We start from the raw sequence: 21,419 nt of genomic DNA, 5'->3' as shown, positions 1-21,419 counted from the left end.
CTTACCAGCAGGCTGTTCTCCAAGCTGCCCGGCTACATTCCTGTAAATCAGCCATCAGATCGGTGTCGGCTGATATGGCTGGTTAATAATCAGCCATTGGTATCGGCCAATAAAATCTTTATTGATACACCCCTACTTTGCGTCTCTGCAGTTGAAATGCTGCTTTAAAAAAATAAAATAAACATTTCAAACTCTTTTACACCTCAATTTCAAATGTTATGTAGGTCTGCACCATGCGTTTTCGTGCCCTCTTGATACTCTGCTAGTGCATGCCAAAAAAGCTTGGGTAACAGTCCCACAGTGTTTCAACATCAGGCAAATGCAGTAATCCACAGCTAAGCAACCTGGTGAATAAACATGGGTGACATGGTACATGCTCTTAGATGGGTATCATGGAGATATGTGTTTGTTTTTAATTGGGTTGCGTATATAAGCCATGAACTTGACTGCCAAATACTTTGCTTATAGTGTAGACTTGGCTGGTTCTGATTTTCTGTAGGTTAATGGTGTATGTTTTGTCTTTGTTTACAGTGTAGCAGCTGTGCTTCATGATAGGGAAGGGGAAGAGAAACTCAAGTTCTTGTCTCACTTTGTCATAACACAGCAGTACTGTAAAATTTTTAGTTTTCCTCTGGGTTTTTTCTCCTATACCTCTTATACTGCTGCTTATAAAATAGTCATCTTTTTAATTGTGAAAAATTATCCCAGTAATCAGAACAGTCACCATGCTTGTGTTTAAAGTACTGCAGTTACCAAAGCCATCTACTGATACCATGTTTATAGTGTTTAGGGGTATGTGTGTGGGGAGGCGTTTTAACTGCTAACATCTTGGAGCACAGTAATGCTTAATGTCCTCTGACATCACTTAGTTTACTAACTTTATTCAAATAATTTTTAAACAAACTGAACAGGTACTTGTAGTGGAGGGTCATTAAATCTCCCCTCCCTCCCTACCCTGCCAATACATTTTCTGTTTCTAAGTCCAAAACTCAACGATAAAGGGATTTCTCCTTTTAGATTTTTTTCTAGAAATGATTAAGCTTTGTACCTAGACGGTGAAAAAATGCAATCTCAAATGGAAATTTCTGAAAGTTAGGAAAAATTTTAAGCAAAGGAGGTGATATTATCTATGTAATTTTAATTAGGAAGCTTGCTATTAGAGCAAGCAAGCTTCTAAAATAGTTTTTTTTTAATATTCTGCATTTTCCACTTTTATACCCATGCTTTGAAAAGCTGCAATACTTGAATGCTTTCCTTTTCTCTAGTTCTTTCAGAAAGAAAACTATGTATACTAGTTGGCATAAACTACTTTACATTGCAAATACAGGAGTGAATGTTTGTGGGTTTGTTTGTTTTTTTAAACAAGGTTTGAGAAGCGTATCTATATTCCTTTGCCTGAAGACCATGCCAGGTCTGCAATGTTCAAGCTTCATCTTGGGACCACTCCAAACGAGCTGACAGAATCAGATTATCGAGAGCTTGGGAAGAGAACTGATGGCTATTCAGGTGCTGATATAAGCATCATTGTACGTGATGCACTGATGCAGCCTGTTAGGAAAGTGCAATCAGCTACTCACTTTAAAAAAGTAAGTAAGTTGCAGAATTGCCTGCTTTTAATTTTGAGTTTATTTTATTTTTTAATCTACCTGAAAGAAAGAGTGTTTGTTTCATATTTCATATGGGGGTTTTATATCGTATGAACTGATGTCTGTGATCCAAGTCTTTCTTTTTTGAGTCCTTGTGACAAGGTATTTAGTAGAATTTGCAGATTCATTGAATCTAAAGGGCCACACTGTGAGCAATTCTGTTGTGGTTTCAAACTTGCAGCCTCTGGGCTGTCGACCATGCACATTGGCACCCATCCCCTTCCAAGTATTCATGAGTTATCCTGACTGACACATTTCATCTGGGCTTTAGTTGCTACTCAGAGTCGGCAGTCTCTTCACGTCAGTTGAAAGTGGCTAAGTTTAGTTGTTGCATCAAAATCCCTGCTTCACATTTAATCGACAAATACAGTTTATGCATTTGGGAATGGATGAACGATCAACCATGTATTAAAAGTCAGAAACATGGAGTAGGTCTAATTGAGGAGCAGGTAACATCCTTTCTATCTACTGCCTTTTCAAAGTAGAACAAGAAGAAAGGAATTACTTATTTCTGCCACTTTTTTTTTTCTAGGTGTTAAATTGCCTTTATCTGAAATTTGTGCAAGTGTGCAGGATTAGGTAGGATGGGTTTCATATAACCTGTCTGGCAGCATTTCTTTGGCTTCTGCTAAGCCAAAATTAGTCTGTCAGATTCATTCAGATTCTCCTTCTAATTTTTTAAGCCCAAGGTTTACCTCACTGCTACTCAACAGAGATGGTATCTTCTCAAATTAAAAAAATAAATAGAAATTAAACTTTATGATAACCTGGGCTCTACAGTACCAATTAAACGGAGAAGCTTTGTTTGAAGCTAGGTTTTATATCCATGTACCTTCCAAGTAGCAAGTTCAGTCCAGTTCTTGGATGAAGGAGAATAGATACCGAGATGTTGATACAAGGGTCTTAGAGTACTAGAAAATTTGGGTTGAAGGGACCTCAGGAGCAACTCCCTGTCTAGTGCAAGTCCCTGCTCAAAGCAGGGCCATCCTTGTACACTTAAATCTGCACTGAGGATCCAGCTGCATCCTCACATACTTAAAAAACGTTAAAGTTAGTAAAGCACATTGGCTTGATAATAATGGTCCTTGGGCATGGTTTTAGCTTGGTTATGAGATCCACTGGCCACTTCCACATGAGCATCAATGCTATGGTTCCCGAAGGACAAATAGCAATGGCACAGTGTGTGTGTGTGTGTGTGTGTGTGTGTGTAAATATAACCTATTTGAATAACCCTTGTACACTTTATTAGTGCGCATGTGTGTAGACTATTTACTTCTTTATGACCCCTGTCATAGAGAGAGAAGTGTATAGATACATAGATCTGTCTACAGCCTGACTAGTGGACTTCACAAGTAAATGCCATGTCCCAGAGTTTTTTCCACAGTAGCAGTTCAGAGAGTATGTGTTAAAAAGATATTGTCAATGTCTGAAAAAACTTCCTGACCAGGGAGCTATCCTTCATCTCCCTTCCTGAATTAAAACGGTGCTGGTCTGTTGACAGGTCAAATATTTTCTTACTAGATTCTTATGACTACTTTTTTCCTATTAATACAATTCTTACAGTTTAGGATATTCAGTATTTGTTTTAATTAATTAAAGTCTCTGGTCTAAAGGGAGGTTGACTTAATAAAACATCACTGATTACATTCTCATCTGAGAAAAGGAGAGGAGATTTCATTGGCCAGTGTTAAAATTGGAATATCCTCAACAACCTGAGCTAGTATGAGATGAAAAACCTGTTTTGGAGCCTAGAATTAGATTATTGTTTAGTCCTGAGTTCTCATAGCTGTGAAGAAATGTGAAACCGCAGAACTGTTGGCGATACCATATAACCTATCATTACAAATGGCCTCTGCCAGAGGACTGGTGATTTGCTAACGTAACACCCATCTTGAAAAAGGGCTTCAGAGGTGATTCTGTAAACTGCAAACCAGTGAATCTCCCTCCCATTCATAGCAAGTTGTTAGAATCATAAAGAATAAAATAATCAGTCACATGGACAAATATGATACGCTGGGGGTGAGTCAGCATGATTTTTGTAAAGGGAAATCCTGCTTCACTAATCTGGAGTTCTCTGAGCATGTTAACAAGGACATGGACAAGAGGTATCCAGTTATAATACATTTAGATTTTCAAAATGCTTTTGACAAGGTCCCTCACCAGAGGCTTTTAATCTGAGTTGGCACAGGATTGGAGAGAAGGTTCATGGATTGAGTACTGGATAAAAGTGTTGGAAGCAAGGAAGGGGTAAGACTAAATGGTCTACGGTCATTTTTCAGGGGAAAAGGTCAGAAGTGGACTCTGCAGGGATCTGGGCTGGGTCTGGTTTTGTTCAACATTTTCTTATGTGATCTGGAAGTCAGAGTGCACAGTGAACTCTCCAAGTTTGCAGATGATACTAAATTATCCTAGGTGGTCAATCACAAGTTGATGAAGAAGAGCTGCAGAAAGACCTAACCAAGATAAGTGAGTGGGCAAAAAAAGTGACAGATGAACTTTTAAGTGTCAACAAATGCAACATAATGCATAGGGAGAAAAATAACCTCAGTTAATGTATACAGTGCTAGGTTGTGAACTAGCTAGTCCAGCTTGGGAAAGAGACCTTGGAGTTACTGTAGATTGAACTGAGCTGATGTTTGTAGAGAACTTAGTGATGACCAAAAAAAGCCAATAAAATTTAAAACAAAACTAAGACTATAATGCCACTCTACAGATCCCTGATGCATCTACTTCTTGAACAGTGTGTGCTGAGTTCTTGTCTCCATATCTCAAAAAGGATACAGTAGAATTAGTTGCCCTTTTCTGAGATGGTCAGGGGTATGGAGCAGTTGCCCTACCAGCAGAGACTAAAAGGCTAGCACTTTTCAGTTTGGAAAGGAGAAGGCGGAAGGGGGGATATAAGAGGTCCGTAAAATCATGAAGGGTGAGCAAAGTGAACAGGGAGCAGCTGCTAGTCACCAAGTCTTTTTGTTCAACTTGGAGTTAACTTGTGGCACTCATTGCCACAGGAGGTTATGGAGGTAAATGGCTTAGCCAGGTTCAAAAAAGGGACTACACAAATTCATGGATCATAGATCCATTAAGAGCTATTAAGCAGAAAAGTCAGGGATGTATCCTCTAACATCCCTAAATCAATGCTGGTGGATGCCAGGGAGATGGATCATTCTCGATTATACTCTTTTCATATGCTCTTCCTGTAAAGCATCTAGTACCACTGCTAAAGACTGGATACTGGGCTAGATGGACTTCTGGTCTGACCCAGTGTAGTGTCTTGTCTCCTTATGAAGACATTCTAGTTGATTAGTTTTTGTAGTCTCACCTTAATTTTTTCCTTTTGGTAATTTGCAGTTGCTAAGAACAGTACAAAATGGTGTATTTCTTATAAATATATCGGTAGTTGAATTGCATTAAGGCATCCTTCATCTGGGATTTTCCAATTGCTTCCTTTCTTCATAAGGTAAAATCTGAAACGTACTTGGTACACTTTAAATGTTTGTTAGCTTTTATTTAAATGACACTTTGGACAAACATTTAGTCTAATTCATATCTGGGAGCCCCAAAACTTGACACCTGGCATTTTGTTCATGTTTGTCTGCAAACTGTAAGATTCCTTGAGGTGGTCAGAGAGAGATGACTCTCCTGACATGGTTTACTATAGTCCTTAAATAATTCAATGCTGTCAACTCAGAGTAGCACAAGGACAGATGGTACTGCTAGTTCTGCGTCTGTCCAAAATGTTATAACTTCTCTAGATGGCTTCTGTAGCCAAAACATAAGCCATTTCCAGGGTTATGCTTTCAGTGGACATGGTTATTCTAATTGAAGGTGTGAAAATCTTTAGCTTTGATTTATTTATTTTATGGTAGAACCTTTTAGGCCACAAAAAGCTACAGTAAAAGCTGTTATCTGGCATCCCCCCAGGAATGGGGGAAGCCAGATAACAAAATGTGCTGGTTAATTGGGCAGCCCTAGCCACCACTTCTCCCACCATGTCTGGGGCGTCCCTCTGCCCCTCCTGCCGCATCACTGCCTCTTTTGTGGGACAGGGAGGCAGGCCCCGTGCAGCCTGTTATGCCCCCAGGCTGTGGGGGCTCTGCAGCGTGGGCTGCTTTGCCCCGGGCCATGGGGACACTTCTGGTTTCACTTTCTGGCAAGCCAGCATGCCGGTTAGTAGAGTATGCTGGCTTGTAAGATGCTGGTTAACAGAACTTTTACTGTGCAAGCTATTCTTTGTTCTGAAGACACTGAAAACCAATTAATAAATGCATTGTATTCTCAGAGTACTAAAAGGTTAACACTGAGGGCGCACTGATTTTTTTTATATTGGTTGACTATCGGTTCAACGTCAATAAAAGGAGAAATTACATTTTTGGCTTTTTTTGGGGGGGGGGGGTGTTGTTGTGGCCAGTAAGTATGGCTGCGTATGTGGAGCATCCTGGTGAGTGTAGTCTGGTGGAGCATCCTGGTGAGTGTAGTCCGGTCCCCGTGCCCCACCACCGGCTCAAGCCCATGGCAAGCTACAGGTCCCAGCGAGAGCAGTGGGAGGTGGAAGGGCCGCTGGGAAGCAGTCACATGGTGCCATGCTTAGCATCAAAGGGACCGTTACTGGCTACTGCTGCCACTGGCATCACAGCAGGGGGGCCTGAGCACCAGGGCTGCTGCAGGGATGTTGAGCTGGGCATGGGTGGGGTAAGGCATCACACGAGGGATATTTTGCTTCACCAGGCACTGGGTGCCCTTGCAAAAGTGCGTTATCCCAGCTGACCACGGGAGCTGGGCTGCATGGGACCCACCGGCACTGAGGCAGTGGTGTACTCTGAGGCTCCAAATGTGCCCAGCGCTGCTGTCCACATGAGGGTCCACCCCATGCATGGGCTGCACAGGAAGTGGGGTTGTGGGTAGGAGCTCTAGGTAAGGGGGCAACGTGTGGGAATAAGGCAGTCACCATCTTCCTCATTGAGTGCTGGAGTAGGCAGGAGGTTTCTGTGTTATAAATGCAAAATTAACAAAAAAGTTTATTTGTCAGTAGTTTAAAATGCCTTGCACTATTACTAAATATTGGATAAGCCTCAGCCAGTGTGACTGGTTAATCATCAGCTATCTGTATCAACCAAGAAAAGCATTATCCGTGCACCCCCTACTTGATATATTTATATTGTTTCTCCCTGCCCCCACGCCCTCTGTCATACCATCATCCTTTTAAAAGAAGCTGGGAATACAGGAGCAGAAGGTGCTCCTTGGTTATGAGTCCAGTCCCCTGCTATTTTGGACAGCTACATCATAAATGCCTTTCAGTTCCTGCAGGTCTGTTCTATTCTTATGGCTCTTAAGTATGACAGATAATGATGAAGTAAGCCAGAATTGACAGCCTTAACGTGGGACACCTGGCAAATAAGCATAGCGGTACAAATGTTGTATATGTGCATGTGGGTTGAAATAAGGTATAACTGCTTTTCTTCCACTAGATGTCTCCACATTCCATGTCAAGCCCCATAACATAGGAGCTGAAATAATGCTTCACAATGTCTCAACATACAAAAGGCATCGCTGAGTGTTTCTTAACTGCTTTGTACTGTAGGGTGCATATCCAGATGCAGTGGGAACCTGTTTGCATTAGCTGATCTGCTCCTTCTTAAACAGTGATCATCCTTAAATCTTGAGTTGCTTTTGGAAGTATACTCATACAAAAAGATTTTTTTTTTTCCCAGCATTCCAGGCTTTCTACAGGAACTTGGGACTTGATAAATCCCAAAGGAAGCAGCTGATACTAATCCTTGGAAGTGGCCTTTCAACTGTCCACCTGCTGCAGCACTTTTTGAGAAGTACTGTTACTAACATGGTCAGATAAAGTCCAGCTTATATCGCAGGGCTTCACCTAAGAAGTGGAGCCTCCCAGTGAGAAGAAAACCGGCATGATATTTCATATTTGTTATGGTTTGGTTAGATTTTTAACTAATGGTTTTGGCTCCTAACAGCCTCTCACATTTTAGCTGCAGTTGGTAAATAGTAACTTCTTGAAAGACAAGGCATTAACAGTGGTGCTTTTATGGATTTTGAGTCTGTAAGGGGATGAGAATTTCAGTGTTTTCCTTCTCATGGCTTTCAAAGCAGGTATGAAAAGTTCTCTTGCTCCTCATTTTTTCCATAGTAATGCAGTGACAAAAACCTTTTGTAGTGTTTAAGCTTGTCTGAGTGGTCTGTAAGTAATCCCTACTTTTAAATATAATATTTATTATTTCCAGGTAAAAGGACCATCACTGTCTAATCCAGATGTTTTGGTAGATTTACTTACCCCATGCTCTCCAGGTGATCCAGAAGCCATTGAAATGACATGGATGGAAGTCCCAGGGGATAAGCTATTTGAGCCCCATGTTTCCATGGTCAGTATTTTTTTTTTTTTTAATTTGTTCCTTCACAACTTCTAGAAAATCTATTCGGCGTGCAGCTGACATGAGCCCTCTAAATCAATGGATCGGTTACAGAAGCATGTTTCTGTTAGCTGAATGGCACAAACATTTTTGACACTTCTGATACATCTAGTAGTGCAGTTCTGAATGAAGTAAGCCACAACAAGATTCTGCTTTCTGTATTAAAGTCGTATGTTTTGGAAGGATGTTGGGCCTGTTCACTTAGATATTGGAAGAAGAAATTTTCTGCCTAATTAAATCTACCTACATATTATGCTAAACAACCTTTGTGACTCCCATTTTGGATTTAAAATGGCATTGTCACTGAGAACTAAACAAACAGGATCTTTTACCATGTGAACTTACTCCCATTACTTGGCAGATATTTTCCAAATGGGGTAAGCAGGATTAGAGGGATGGTCACAAAAATCAAATGCTGTAGACCAAGAAAATCCAGAGTGTGTATATAGAAGAACATAGCTGGATTGAAATCACACCAATACTGACTGTTGGTGAATTGTTAACTATTTTATTTAACAAGGGAGTTTACTATCGATCATGAGTAACAACTTTGCTAGAGATCAAGTAAAATATTTGCATTACATACAAACTTGCTTTCTGGAGCATTGTACTGTGCAGTACATAGAAACATCTTTCCTCTTTCAGTAAAAGTTCTTGCAATTTAAAGTTAGAATAATGAGGAACCGAGACAGAAAACACTGGATTTTTTTCTTCCTTTCCAATAAACATTGTTAAGCCAAATCATGTATAAGGTAGTAGAGTGGATTAAATTTAAATTCTTAATGGTTTAATTATTAGAAATATTGCTGAGATCTTTGACCCTTTGGTTTCACAAGATAAAATCTTATCTATGGAAGTGAAAAGTGCATGTGGAAATGTTTAGTCTGGCTTATAATTCTGTGCCTATCTTGATAGAAATGTTTAGTTGGGTGTATTTGATTATCAAATGTGATACTTTTGTTTAAGTTGTGTTCTATAATTATCTTTTGCCTTTTCCCCCTCTTTTTAGGCTGATATGCTCAGGTCATTAGCTAATACAAAACCAACAGTAAATGAACAGGATCTAGAAAAATTGAAGAAGTTTACAGAAGACTTTGGTCAAGAAGGCTAAACCAAAGATCATTGCAGATCGTTTGAACTTGTTTTTGCTTTAAATATTTTTTGTGTCCTTATTGATGGCACTTCAAATAATTGCCAATTAAATCACTCCCTTCTTACTTTGCACATGGAATAGAAGGTATCTTTGCAAAAAGACCCTAGAGCTTTTGTATTGTACTGTTTTCCTCCAATGTCTATTAAGTATCTTTTATTAAGAGGTAAAATTAAGAGTATAATTTTAGGATGATATTGCAAAGCAAGTGATGTGGCAAATTCTATTAAAAACTTAGAACCCCCTTACAATATTAGTTACATTTTAGTAATGTTAGCTTTTAGATCATTTGTTGTAGATGTGGCTGTAAGCTACATGAACTTCCAGTAGACCCAGTGGAAGATGGCCCCCTTCTCTTCCCCCCCTCCCACTTTTTTTAATTTAACTGTCAGGTATTCTCGGTGTCAGTCAGTGTGCCTGCATAGTAATGGCTATATTTTCATTTAGAAAAATGCAATACATTTTTCTGCTAAAACATTGCTGGTGGGGGTTTCCTGTCAAATAAGCACAGAACACTGTGATGGGGAGTAAAGATTTTTGAATTTATATAATGACCAGTACTTTGTTAAATAGTGATATTGACCTAATATTTGCAGCTCCCCCATTCTGTTGAAAAATTGCCTTAAAACAGGAAGTTGTTGGTTTTTAACCCTGCTAGTTGGTAGGCACCTGTCACTGTGCAGTCTAGCAAAGACACATTAAATGTAAGTATCTTGGAAGAAACTTCACTTAGTTTTTTTTAATTCAGATTTTTCTGCAGTTTTGACTAAATGTACTGAAAAAGTTTTAGAGGACTATCTCAGGAGTTTCTGTAGTTGAGGCCAGCAAGTATAGCTAGTTATTAGATGTTGTAAGAGAGGTACTACTGGTATTATCTTTTAATTTTTATTATCAGACCCCAAGAAACTGGAGGAGGAAGTAGTAGGAGGTCTGGCCAAAAACTTTGAGGTGGTGGTTTAAATTAAAACCTTTCTGATCAGTCCAGGGCATACTGTATATCTGTTTGTTGCTTACATTTCTGGGGTAAGGCTGGCATCTGAGCAAAAAAGTCATAACGGGTTACTTCCATGGTTGTTTTTTTTTGTTTTTTTTTGTTTTTTAAAGGAGTTTGAATTTTAAGATATGTTTGAATGTAACTTACAGCATTATAATGTCAGCAATGAGTTGTGCCTTTGTAAGTTTGCACTGGCTGTAGATATGAAAGAGCATTTAGATATCTATAGTACAATACATTCCATTAACACTGTAAATTTCTCTCATGCATATATATGCTTTGTTTAAACTAACTTGCATTTAAATAAATTTGCACATTTCATATCTATACACACACACACACACACACACACACACACACGCCACCTTTTTTGATGGGTTTTGGTTTTCTTTTATGTACATATTTGTGTACTTTACAAATCGTTGAGACTGGTGAAATTTTGCTGTACTTGAATGAAGTAAAATGTCCTAGTACATTATTGGACACGTTCTTTGAGTTTTTCTTCAATGTTCAATCTTCAGAGGGGCCCTGGACAAATTTTCTATTACATCTCATAGATGCAATTTACTACTGGATGTTAAACTTAGGAACAGTTATCTTTTCTGCAGTATAATATTATACAGAAGCAATCGGGTAAAGATTTCTCTTGCAAGCCTCATAACACCAAGAGTTTATTTCTAGTATTGCATACACCCACTATTCCATATTATGTATACTCAGCTGTGACACGCATGCCTTAGCTTTCTATTGCACCTTGTGTTCATAATTCCAAATATTTGCAACTTTGATGTCATTTGAAACTTCAGATCCTTATTGTAATAATCCTGGGGTTCAGAGAGATTTATCCTTGGGCAGACCCATTTATTCTGGATCACCATTAGTGGGTCACCATTAGTTCAACTCTGTTAATCCCTTAATGTTGTTTAATGCATTAGAATAAAAATGTATACCTGTCAAATTTGAGTAACCTCTTGTTTGCTCAGTTGTGGGAAAGGTTCTGTATGTAATATTTTGCTGTATCTGTAAACAGCTTGGGTGTTCTATTGTAAAAAATGAAAATGGATTTAAGCAATATGGGGTAGATTGGCAAAGTTGGCATTATACAGATATGTCCAGCTAGTGTGTGATATACATCTCACACTATCTATATATCACACCGTAGCTGGACTCTTCAACCCTCAGAAAAAACCCACTGGCATGTAGTTGTGTGGGAAATAATATTGCAAATAAACAGTAGTGTTTAAAGTATCAGACTTCAACCTACAGAAAACTTTTCAGTGTTTTTTTTTTTCCCTAGAAGGAAATATTGAAAGAAATGAAACATAAGATGTCAAAATGTAATCAGCTGATCTTAATTTTGTGAAGTACAAATAAGGAATAAAACATTTTTTTGTTTTTCTTAAGCTTTCAGTTTTAAACTACAGGTTCATAACTAAAGTAACTTTAAGTCTATGAAGGACTATGTTTGATTGCTTAGACTATTAGAAGTTAAAATTCTGTATATGCTAGGAAAGATAATTGACCATACATTCAATATAAGGTATGAAGTATGACTTGATTTAGCTTCATATTAACATACAGGGCAGTCTTAGACTTGGTATATTTCAGACTTCAGTGGTCATTTCATTTGGAATGCCTCATTTTTTTTCCCCACAGAAGATCTTTTCCCTTAAGTGGAACAGTACGCTTAGTGAAATAAGGTTGGCTTATTCTCTGTTAAATTGGTTGGTATGGAACACATTCATTAAATGAAGTTACACTAAATACTTGTAAACACTCCAGCAGCTTTGGAGGGGCTTCACTGAATAAGATGGGTTTCATGGAAAAATACGTGGTAATGTAATTTGAAAACAGTATCATAATGTAGATGCAAAAAGGAGTGCACTTAAGATTGTCCAGACAACCTGAATTCTAAATTTGCAAATCTTGGGGTACCTTATGTTGCAACTTGAATATGTGTTAATACAATTGTTTTTTGTGTTTCCCTGCTGACTTTTACACTCGGATATTTTTCAAGGTGCAATAAATGGATTATTATTCACTAGTCAGAAAAGCAAATGAAAATGATCCTAAAAACTGCACAGCGTTTTAGGGTTTTGAATGTTTAACAGGAACAAAATTGGTGAAGTAGTAACCCATTCACCTACCACAAAATGTTGGCTCAAATTTGTGTATTAGTACTTTAGAAACAAGCTACTATGTTTTTATGGAATACCATATTTTCTATCATACCATGCCCTCCCAAATAAGATGCACTTTGTTTTGGGAAGGCAAATTAAAGACAGATTTTCTTCAAGAGTTGTGGCTGAATGAGGCTGCATGAAGCAGGGATAGAGTCTACTCTTCAGCATCACTTGATCTTTCTGTGCAAAGTTTGCCACTCAAATTTTAACTCCATAGTAACTGCTGTGGTATTGGTGGCTGCTTTGCAAAAACCTGCTACAAATTTGGCAGCGCCTGAGTCTCCTGTTCCCAGGAAGAGAAAAGAGGGCACACAGCTCCCAGAAGCCATTATGGCACCCCCATGGCTTCAACTCTGGCATGAACATCTCCATTTACAACACACATGCTCCAGTTCTAGATTGAAGGTTTTTCTGAAAGGATGTGTGTAGTATGTGAGTGAATATGGTCATACTAAAAGTTTTAAAGAATAGTTTGGAAATCCAAAAACAGACTTACTGTAGACTGGAGATCTGAATTTTCCACATACAACTGTGTATAGCCAACCTGTTATCCTTTTGATCATCTTCCCAGGAGACTCTACCTACCGGTTCCCTGAGTTTTGTTGTGGTCTGATTTGGTTGGTTATTTTAATTCTGCTCTCTGATTTTCATAGAATGGTGAACTTTGTATTATCACTTCTACTCAAGTTACTTTCCACTACTTAAGATTTCATCCAGTTCCATCCTACTGGAACCGAATCTAAAAGCAGATTTCCCCAATATTTTCTTCTACTTTCTTATTCCCAGTATGTTCCAGGAACTTAATAGACTGTCTAGGTTAGGGGTGTTAGAATTCATCTGGGTCCATGGGCCAGATGAGTGGTGTGGGGTGGGTCCGTGAGCTGGATAAGTTGGTGCATGGCTGGCCCTGGAGATCAGATTGGGCCTACAGACCCAGACTGGATCCAGCATATGGCACTGAACCAAGCCAATCTGGGACTGCACTGCATTCAGCAGGCAGTCCAAGACCCATTCTGCATGCAGCACCTGACCCAGATCAGCTGGGGCAGGTACCACATGTGCTATGTGGGGCAGCACTAGAACCAGATAATGGTGTTCTGCAGGCTGTATTTTTGATACCCCTGTTCTAGGGGCATGTGCCCTATCACCTTGATGTTTCTGGGCAAAGATGCACTTGATTATGCCCTACCTCCTTAGTCCTGCTCCTTGTGGCTCCTATACAGCAAGCCCAGAAATGCAGCAGGGAAGCCAATCTGTGTGTACTCTCCTACAGCCACTTTCAGGATCTGTCTTCAGTATGCTTGACACATTTCTTCCCACCCATCTAAATACCATTTCTTTTGACTCTTCACTTGCTGTGCTGTAGACGCATTGAGTAAGAGAACTCCGGCCTGAGGAATTTTCATCCAATAGTCTGACCATCAAGGAATAAATTTCTCTGGGATTTGTGAGCACATGCCCCCGTTTTGAGTGCAAGGCCATAATTTCTTTCTCTGTTCTCTTCCCTTGCCTACCCAGATGGATTTAAGCAATATGGAGTAGATTGGCAAAGTTGGCATTAAGTTATCTGCCCCACCTTCTTTAATCATAAACTGTAAGGTAAAGCCAGTCTTTTCAAAGATGTAATATGTGCTTTGCAATTTTATTAACTTCATAAACCAAAATTCCCTCTCAATCATTTCCCAGTGATCTATGAGATTTGTAGGTGAGAATTACTAGGGATCCCTAGTCTGGACAATTCCCCCTTGCACATCCCCTATCTGTCTACCCTCTCAGATCAATCTAGGTAAAGTGGGACTTGAAGCAGCCACTGCTTCCCATGTCTTCCCCAGAGCAGGATTACTCCAATCTGGAGAAGGCATGGAGAGCAGGGCAGAGGGGGCAGGTGCAGGCTAAATGCCTATACTGCTTCCTCTTCAGGAAATGTTTTAGCTGTGGAAACTTCTCAGAAATGTCCACTGCTGGAAATGAATGCCTTTTCAAGCCTTAGTTACAATATACTGTTGTTAGCATTGGTAGAGGATACAGATGCACAACAGGGCACTTCTGCACCCTAGGGAGCAGCTGCGGCTGGAAACAGGCCAGCAGTATAGTCCTCTCCCTCCCCTCCTCAACTGACTGATCTGTTCTTACTATGACTAGAGACCACTGATGGTCTCTGGTCTTGAGCTGCCTGCAAGTACCACTGGTAGGCAAGCAGCCCCAGTGTTTTTTTGTTGTTGTTGGTCCTCAGAGCTGTGGGACTTTTCCTTGGGGTCCTGCAGCCAATAAATTGGCTTTTGCTTGCATTTTTAATTGCAGGGAAGGAACTTATCACCATGACTGTCAGAGTGTGGGCAAGAGCCTGTCCTCTAGCACCCCGACAGCACTGTGGGGGGAGAGGGGGGCCTGGCCTGTGACCAAAGCACCAGGAAGGGGGGCAGTTACATGGCCAGCAGAGCTGGAGCTCTTCCAGCCACACCACCCTTATAATTCCACCCTATTTGATGCAACTAGATCAGCAAGACTGAGCAAGGAGCAGTGTACCTTGCAAGTTCCAGGAAGCCAGCCACTCCCTCTCCCTTCCTCCCTCCTCCCTCTTGAATGTGGGAGCTTGAGGGATACTGGTGGGCTGGAATACCTGTCCAAACATTACATTTGTGGTGGATATGCCATTTTGGGAACAGATCTGCCATTTTATTTTATCCCATGACAAACAGTTTAAAGAGTAGGTCACTGTTGCAGGAAACTGGTATATGGATCATGAGAAAAGTAATATCTGCCAAGATCCACCCTGTATTTTTTTTGTCCCTTGTACTGTCTTGAGTGCAACCTGAAGAATGCTCTGCATTTGAAAGCTTGTGCAACTCTATCTCAACTAAACAGTCGGTCCAATAAAAAAATGTAGCCCTAAGAAATACTTGCCTCACAAATTCTTGCAGTGAGGATGACAAAGGCCACACTAGTGAAACCTTGCCATGGCTCTTAAGTGCCAAAAAAGCAAATATTTTCTTTTTGACCTTCTTTGCCACTTCTTTAGAATTTACCCCAATTTAAAAGAATGTCTTTATAAGCACATATGTTATATTGTCTTGTACATATCCACATTAATAACTAAATTCATCTATACAATGAAGGAATGAGGCTGTGGAACATCTATACCATGTACGTGGAACCACATGGCATAGGAAATCAAAATCACCTTATTTAGTCCTGTTATCTTTCAGTATGTACAATTCAGTGTCCACAGATCTTTGATTCAGAATGTGCATTCTGGTCTAGGCCTGCATATTGCAGTGGATCCTAAAGACAGCATTACGATTTACTTCCGTGCAGGGCTAGCTACCCCACCTTTGAGAGAGTATCTTGACAGACAGTGATGTCATCTTCCCGGTCCATCAGATTTACTTCTGAAGCAGCAATAGTTGATAATATTCTTAAAAAGCATTGTGCACAGTGAGGAATATGGCATTTTCAATTTTTGCACCTGAGATCTTCCATAGAATGATTATTTAGGCTGGTTTCTATTCTGATTCTCTGGATTGTTAAGTGTTTCACCTTATTCTGGGGCCATTGGTGCTTGACTTTCAACTACCACAAATCTCAACTGAGTTAAAAAAAGTCAGTATTTGTGGATTGTACACAAAGACATCAGTGTCAGCATTGGAAGAAGGTGCAAAACTCTAGAGCTCTTGGTTCAGGGATGATGCTTTTAATTAGACCAACTAAGAAATTGGGGGGGAAAATATCTTTTGCGATCTTCTTCGTTGGTCTAATAAAAGTCATCATCTCTGAACCAAGAGTTCTAGAGTTCTGCATTTCTTTTTTCTCAGACCAACACAACTACCGAATACATCCCTAAAACATGGAAAATGCCAAATATTAGCCAATTTTTTGGATTTAAACTTCATTACTGAACAACAAGAAAGATTTCCAAGAACCTTGCCTGCCTACATCCTTAGACCAACACAGGTACAACCAAAACCCAAAGAAAGATTTCTACACCTCCCTGCCTTTCTGCCACTTGACACCACCAGGGAAGGAATGCTTTATCTGCACATCAAAAAGCCACTTACAGAGGCACTCTCATGGGTCCAGAGGGACAGACTTCCATCTTCAGCTTCCTCTGTGCAAAAATGAAGTTTATTTTTTACCTATGGAGATGTTTTACACTCTCTAATTTTCCCTGAGCCTGAGGAACGGTGCATGTGTCTGAAATCTTGCGGAAAAAGATTTTTTTTATTTTATTTTGCAGTTTCATAGTCGGTCTAATAAAAGGCATCATCTCTGGACCAAGAGTTCTAGAGTTTTTTGCATTTTGTTTTGGTCTCAGACCAACACAGCTACCAAATACATCCCTGAAACTTGGTGAAAGGTGTACATTTTTGTCTTTCCACCTATTAAAACACGTTTACTGTATTCCATGCTTACACAACATCTGATGAAGTAGGTCATCTACAAAATTTTAACATGTTCCTGAATGAGTTAGTCTCTAAGGTGCCGCCCTGCCTTCTGTCTGATTCTAGACTAACATGCCTAACTGCCTTTCTTTGTGCCTAGGTAAATAAACACTGGAGAGGGACAATTAGTCTTGTCACTTAAAGAGAAAATGGTTTGATAATGGATTTTTCCCTTTACTGACATTTAAACAGCAGTTTCTACCTGCCTTTGTCTTATTCTTTTAATGCAGGGGTAGGCAACCCCCAGCATGTGTGCCAGAGAATGGCATGCGAAAGCATTTTTCTTGGCGCACGTGCCTCATGGCAGATAACAGGGGAGCCACAAGGGACCTGATCCTTGTTGTGACAGTGCAGCTCCAGCTCCTTCCCTGCCATCCATCTTGCACATGTGCATCCACATATGCACTTGCCACCGGCAACAAGCCAGGCCAGAATTCCTCAGATCCTGGTGGAGCTGCTTGCAGCCTCCCTGCCACCTGCTGTGAGCTGCCCAAGCTCCCAGAGCCTAGCCCAGCTTTGACAGGCAACTGGGAGGCTGCAAGTAGCTGCACTATGGTCTGCGGAGTCCTAGCCCAGCTCATTGCTGGTGGTGAGTTCACATGTGCCTTGGGTCACGTGGCAAGGAGGGGCCAGGGCTGTGCTGCCACAGCAAGGCTCAGGCCCCTTCTGGCTCCCTTGCTGTCTGCCTTTGGCATACCAACATCTTACAAGTCAAGGCTGTGGGCGTTGCTAACCCCTGTTTTAATGTGCTTTTAAATTAATTTTTCTTCCTTACTTTCTTCCTTCCAATTATTCTCTCTTCTAGCTTCATTTTCTTCTGTTGCCTCCATGCTTCTGTTTCATCTTCTCGATTTTTTTTTTTCATCTTTTTTTTAATGCTATATAGTTGGTCCAATAAAGGTTATCGCCAAAAAAACTTTTGCTTCTTGCAAATGTCCTAGCCCATTACACCTACAGCAGTACTCCAACCCTTTCTCTTACAAGGCAGAAAAAAGATAAACAGGGAAATCTCTGTATTGTTTTATCCTTCAACTTTATTTCAAAGTGAAAGATTTTTTCTTTTTCCTTTTGCTATATTTTTCCTTCTTTTTCTATTGAACTACAAGATGTGTACAGAAAAATAAACAAAATAGTTTTTTTTTTCTTGTTTTTTTTTAACTTCTTTTCTTTCAGAGTTGCAGGGCAAAGAGGTACTTGGAATCTGCTCCTAGTCATTAATTAACAGCAGTAAATGTAATGCTGCTGATTTGTTTTTCTACCCATTTCTATTCTATACAGGCTGTTAGTGGTATCAGTTGTTTCAGAGTGGAGACAGGTAAATGAGAATTATAAGCAGCTCTTGCTGTTGTTGTATATAATACCAATACTAGTACTGCATTGGGAGGGAACTGTTTACACTAGAGTCTTCCTGCCTCTTCATGTTTAGGTTCCAGGTTGGAGGAGGGTGACTAAATAAGCTGTAAGAGTCTCTGAATCAATTCCCACTTCAATTAGGTAGAAGCAGCTTCTAATCTGTGGATACTGATCCCTGCCATGCAATCTTCAGTAACCAGGATCCATGTTGTATAACTGGAACTAGGAATAAGTATGTTCTTGCCAGCTCTCTAGATATCAAACTCTTGCTACAAGGAAACAGAAGGAAATTTAATGTTTGTCAAAAACTGAGTGAACAAAGCCAGCTGAATCCTTTTTTTTGGACGAAAGACTTTTTGCAAACTTGGTGAACAACTGGAAGAAATAGTAGTATTAGGGCTTCCAAGATTTCCAAAATATCCGACTGCAAAGACAATGGAAAATTTGGAGAGGCTGGCATGAAACCGCATGCAGAATGAGTAGTAACCAGCTCCAGAGACGCAGGAAAATATATTCTAGTAGAACAGGGGTGGCAATCTCCAGCCTACCAATTAATCCTATCCTGACCCAGCCCTGGCTGCAGCAGAGCAGAGTGGCATGAGGCACAGCCCTCCCTCCTCAGGCTCTCAGTGGTGGCTGGTGGGCCAGATAGGATCAGTTGGTACACCCGAGCCCTCAACAGCTCACCAAAACTCATTAAGTTGGCCCTTCAGTCCAAATAATATCCTCATGCTTCTACTACAGGAGTGGGCAAACTAGTGGTTTCTATGCAATTTGGAAATTTTAAGAATACAGTAATACAGGAATGTCAGCTGGAAAAGGTAGGCTTTTAAAAAAAACAAAAAACCCAAAACAACTATTTGATACGACCACAGACTTTTGAAATCAATCTTGGGATTTTTTAGAGAGATGTTTTCTTGGACCAACTGCATAGTTAGAATAGAGTTAGACAGGCTTTTGAATGCAAGATCTTTTTCAAGTCTGAGGAATAGAAGTCAGCACAGTACAGTAAAAAAAGAAAACAATTGGAAGAGGTGGGAGAAAGCAATTTCCAGGGGTAGCAGACAAACAATTAGATGAAGAAAAGAGCTGAGTACTGGGAGATCAAGGCCTGTCAAAAGGCAGAAGTAGTCATTCTTGCCTTTCATGCATAAGAATAATTCAGGATCGGGTCAGTTTCTTATGTTCTATAAAAACCAACATTAGTGTTGAGCCTTTGGTTTTTAGTGTCCAGCCAGCTTGTGCATTTTTGTTTCCATATTTGTCCTTTAAAGATGTTAGGTATATTTCCCTTGAGCACAAGGATAGTGTGGTCAGAGAGGGAATGGTTGTTCTGTGAGAAACGTGCTCCTAACAGTTTGTGTGTGTGCATGTTCTTTATAATTTTTTTTCTGTGAGAATTCCTTTGGGTGCATAGTTGTTTAGTTTTAGCTATGTAGTTGCCATGAAGGCATGCTGCTTTGGATCAGATATCACGTGTGTAGGAACCATGGATTTTGCTGACTTTGTTATGGGGGGCATTTATTGTAGTAGCAGTTGAGATGTGTTATTAGGTTAAGCATTTCTTGCTGTAACGGTGAATATTAATCCTGTTCCTTATGAGGGGGTTTGCCAAGTTGAGGTGAGTGATCAGGTGGGGAATGCAGGTCAAAGGCAGTTTAGCACGGGGACTTGGTCTGGGAGCACACCAGGAAGCAATCACAGTGTAATGATCACACCAGTGGCTGGTGGGGATAGGTAAAACAGACTAGGAAGGGAGTAGTTCTTTGACCCCTGGGGCACTTGAAGAGGAGAGAGAGATGTAGCCAGTAAAAGCGGCAAAGGAAAGGAGGAACTATGGAGAGTTGGCAAGAAGGAAAGAGTCGGAAGGGACCTAGACAGATCATCAGATCTAACCCCCTGCCCTGGGCAGGAACGGGTGCCAGGGTCATATCACCCCAGCCAAATACCTGCTAACCCTCCTCTTGAAGACCCCCCAAGGTCACAGAGACCACCACCTCACTTGGGAGCCCATTCCAGAGCCTGGCAGCCCTGACTAAAGTAATGTCTCCTGATGTCCAGCTTGAACCTTCCCTCTAACAATTTGTGGCCCTTATTCCCAGTAACCCTGTGTGGGGCCCAGGGGAACAGAGCCACCCTCAATTTCCACTGGTCCCCCTTGGTGAGTTTGCAAACGACCACCAGATCCCCTCTCAACCTTCTCTTGTGGAGGCTGAATAAGTTCAGGCCCTTTAGCGTCTCCTCATAGGGCCTGCCCTGCTGCCCCTGGACCATGCCAGTGGCCCTCCTCTGAACCCTCTCAGTGCTAGCCACATCCCTCTTGAAGTGCGGCGCCCAGAACTGGATGCAGTACTCCAACTGTGGCCTGACCAATGCCACATAGAGGGGAAGGGTCACCTCCCTGGACCTGCTTGTTGTGCATCTACAGATGCATCACAAGGTGCGGTTCGCCTTACTGACCACTTCCTGGCATTGGCAGCTCACTTTCATCCTGGAGTCAACAATGACTCCAAGATCCCTTTCTGCCACCGTGTTGACAAGAAGGGTGTTCCCCAGCCTATAGGCATATTGCAGGTTCCTTCTCCCTAGATGCAGCACCCTGCACTTGTCTGAGTTGAATTTCATCCTATTCTCATCTGCTCGCCTCTGTAATTTGTCTAGATCTAGCTGGATTTTGTCCCTCCCCTCCAGCGTGCCCACCTCGCCCCACAATTTGGTGTTGTCAGCAAATCTGGACAGCATGCATTCCCACCCACATCAAGATTGCTGATAACGATGTTCAACTGTCTGCAACCCATTCTTGTCAATAAATTAGGAGACTATGGCATTGATGCCTACACAGCTGGATGGGTAAAGAATGGTGGGTAAAGAATTGGCTGGTGGGGCGCACCCAGAGAGTAGTGGTGGATGGGTCATATTCAACCTGGCAAGATGTGAGCAGCGGGGTCCCCAAGGGCTCGGTCCTTGGGCGCACACTGTCCAAGTTTGCTGATGACACTAAGATGTGGGGGGATGTGGACACACTTGAAGGGAGAGAGAGGCGGCAATAGATTTAGACAGACTACAAAAGTGGGCAGACAAAAATAGGACGGGGTTCAATGTGTAACTGTCTTATAGTTTTTAGCAAAGACTTTATATTATTTTCTCTTTTTTTTGTGTAACTGCCGCGCGGCACTCTCACATTTATGTAACCTTGAAGTAGACTGTTAATCAAAATGAACGCTTT

The 21,419-nt window shown here is 40.9% G+C and overlaps 2 protein-coding genes across 3 annotated transcripts in view; both read left to right on the top strand.

Annotated features, from left to right (window-relative positions):
• Positions 1-21,235, top strand: part of VPS4B (vacuolar protein sorting 4 homolog B) — a 51,796-nt gene extending 30,561 nt beyond the window's left edge. Inside the window, exons 9-12 of one of the 2 annotated variants that reach the window (XR_002102384.1) lie at positions 1,367-1,586; positions 7,889-8,026; positions 9,084-9,611; positions 21,224-21,235. Coding sequence is in view for 1 of the 2 variants with exons in the window: in XM_019542275.1 (XP_019397820.1) it covers positions 1,367-1,586; positions 7,889-8,026; positions 9,084-9,185 (460 nt within the window). In the remaining variant the exon portion in view is untranslated. Of the gene's footprint in view, positions 1-1,366; positions 1,587-7,888; positions 8,027-9,083; positions 11,617-21,223 lie in introns of those variants that run through there. The other variant, XM_019542275.1, reaches the window with a different exon arrangement.
• The window catches only part of KDSR (3-ketodihydrosphingosine reductase), a 51,440-nt gene continuing 50,989 nt past the window's right edge, over positions 20,969-21,419 (top strand). Inside the window, exon 1 of the mRNA XM_019538380.1 lies at positions 20,969-21,043. Within this exon, the coding sequence (XP_019393925.1) occupies positions 20,969-21,043 (75 nt within the window). The remainder of the gene's footprint in view (positions 21,044-21,419) is intronic.

The sequence above is a fragment of the Crocodylus porosus genome, unplaced genomic scaffold (genome assembly GCF_001723895.1).
Source record: "Crocodylus porosus isolate Cpor-Errol unplaced genomic scaffold, CroPor_comp1, whole genome shotgun sequence".
Classification (NCBI taxonomy): Eukaryota; Metazoa; Chordata; order Crocodylia; family Crocodylidae; genus Crocodylus; species Crocodylus porosus.
The sequence above is the reverse complement of the archived record's forward strand: the minus strand, read 5'-3'. Positions and strand labels throughout refer to the sequence as shown.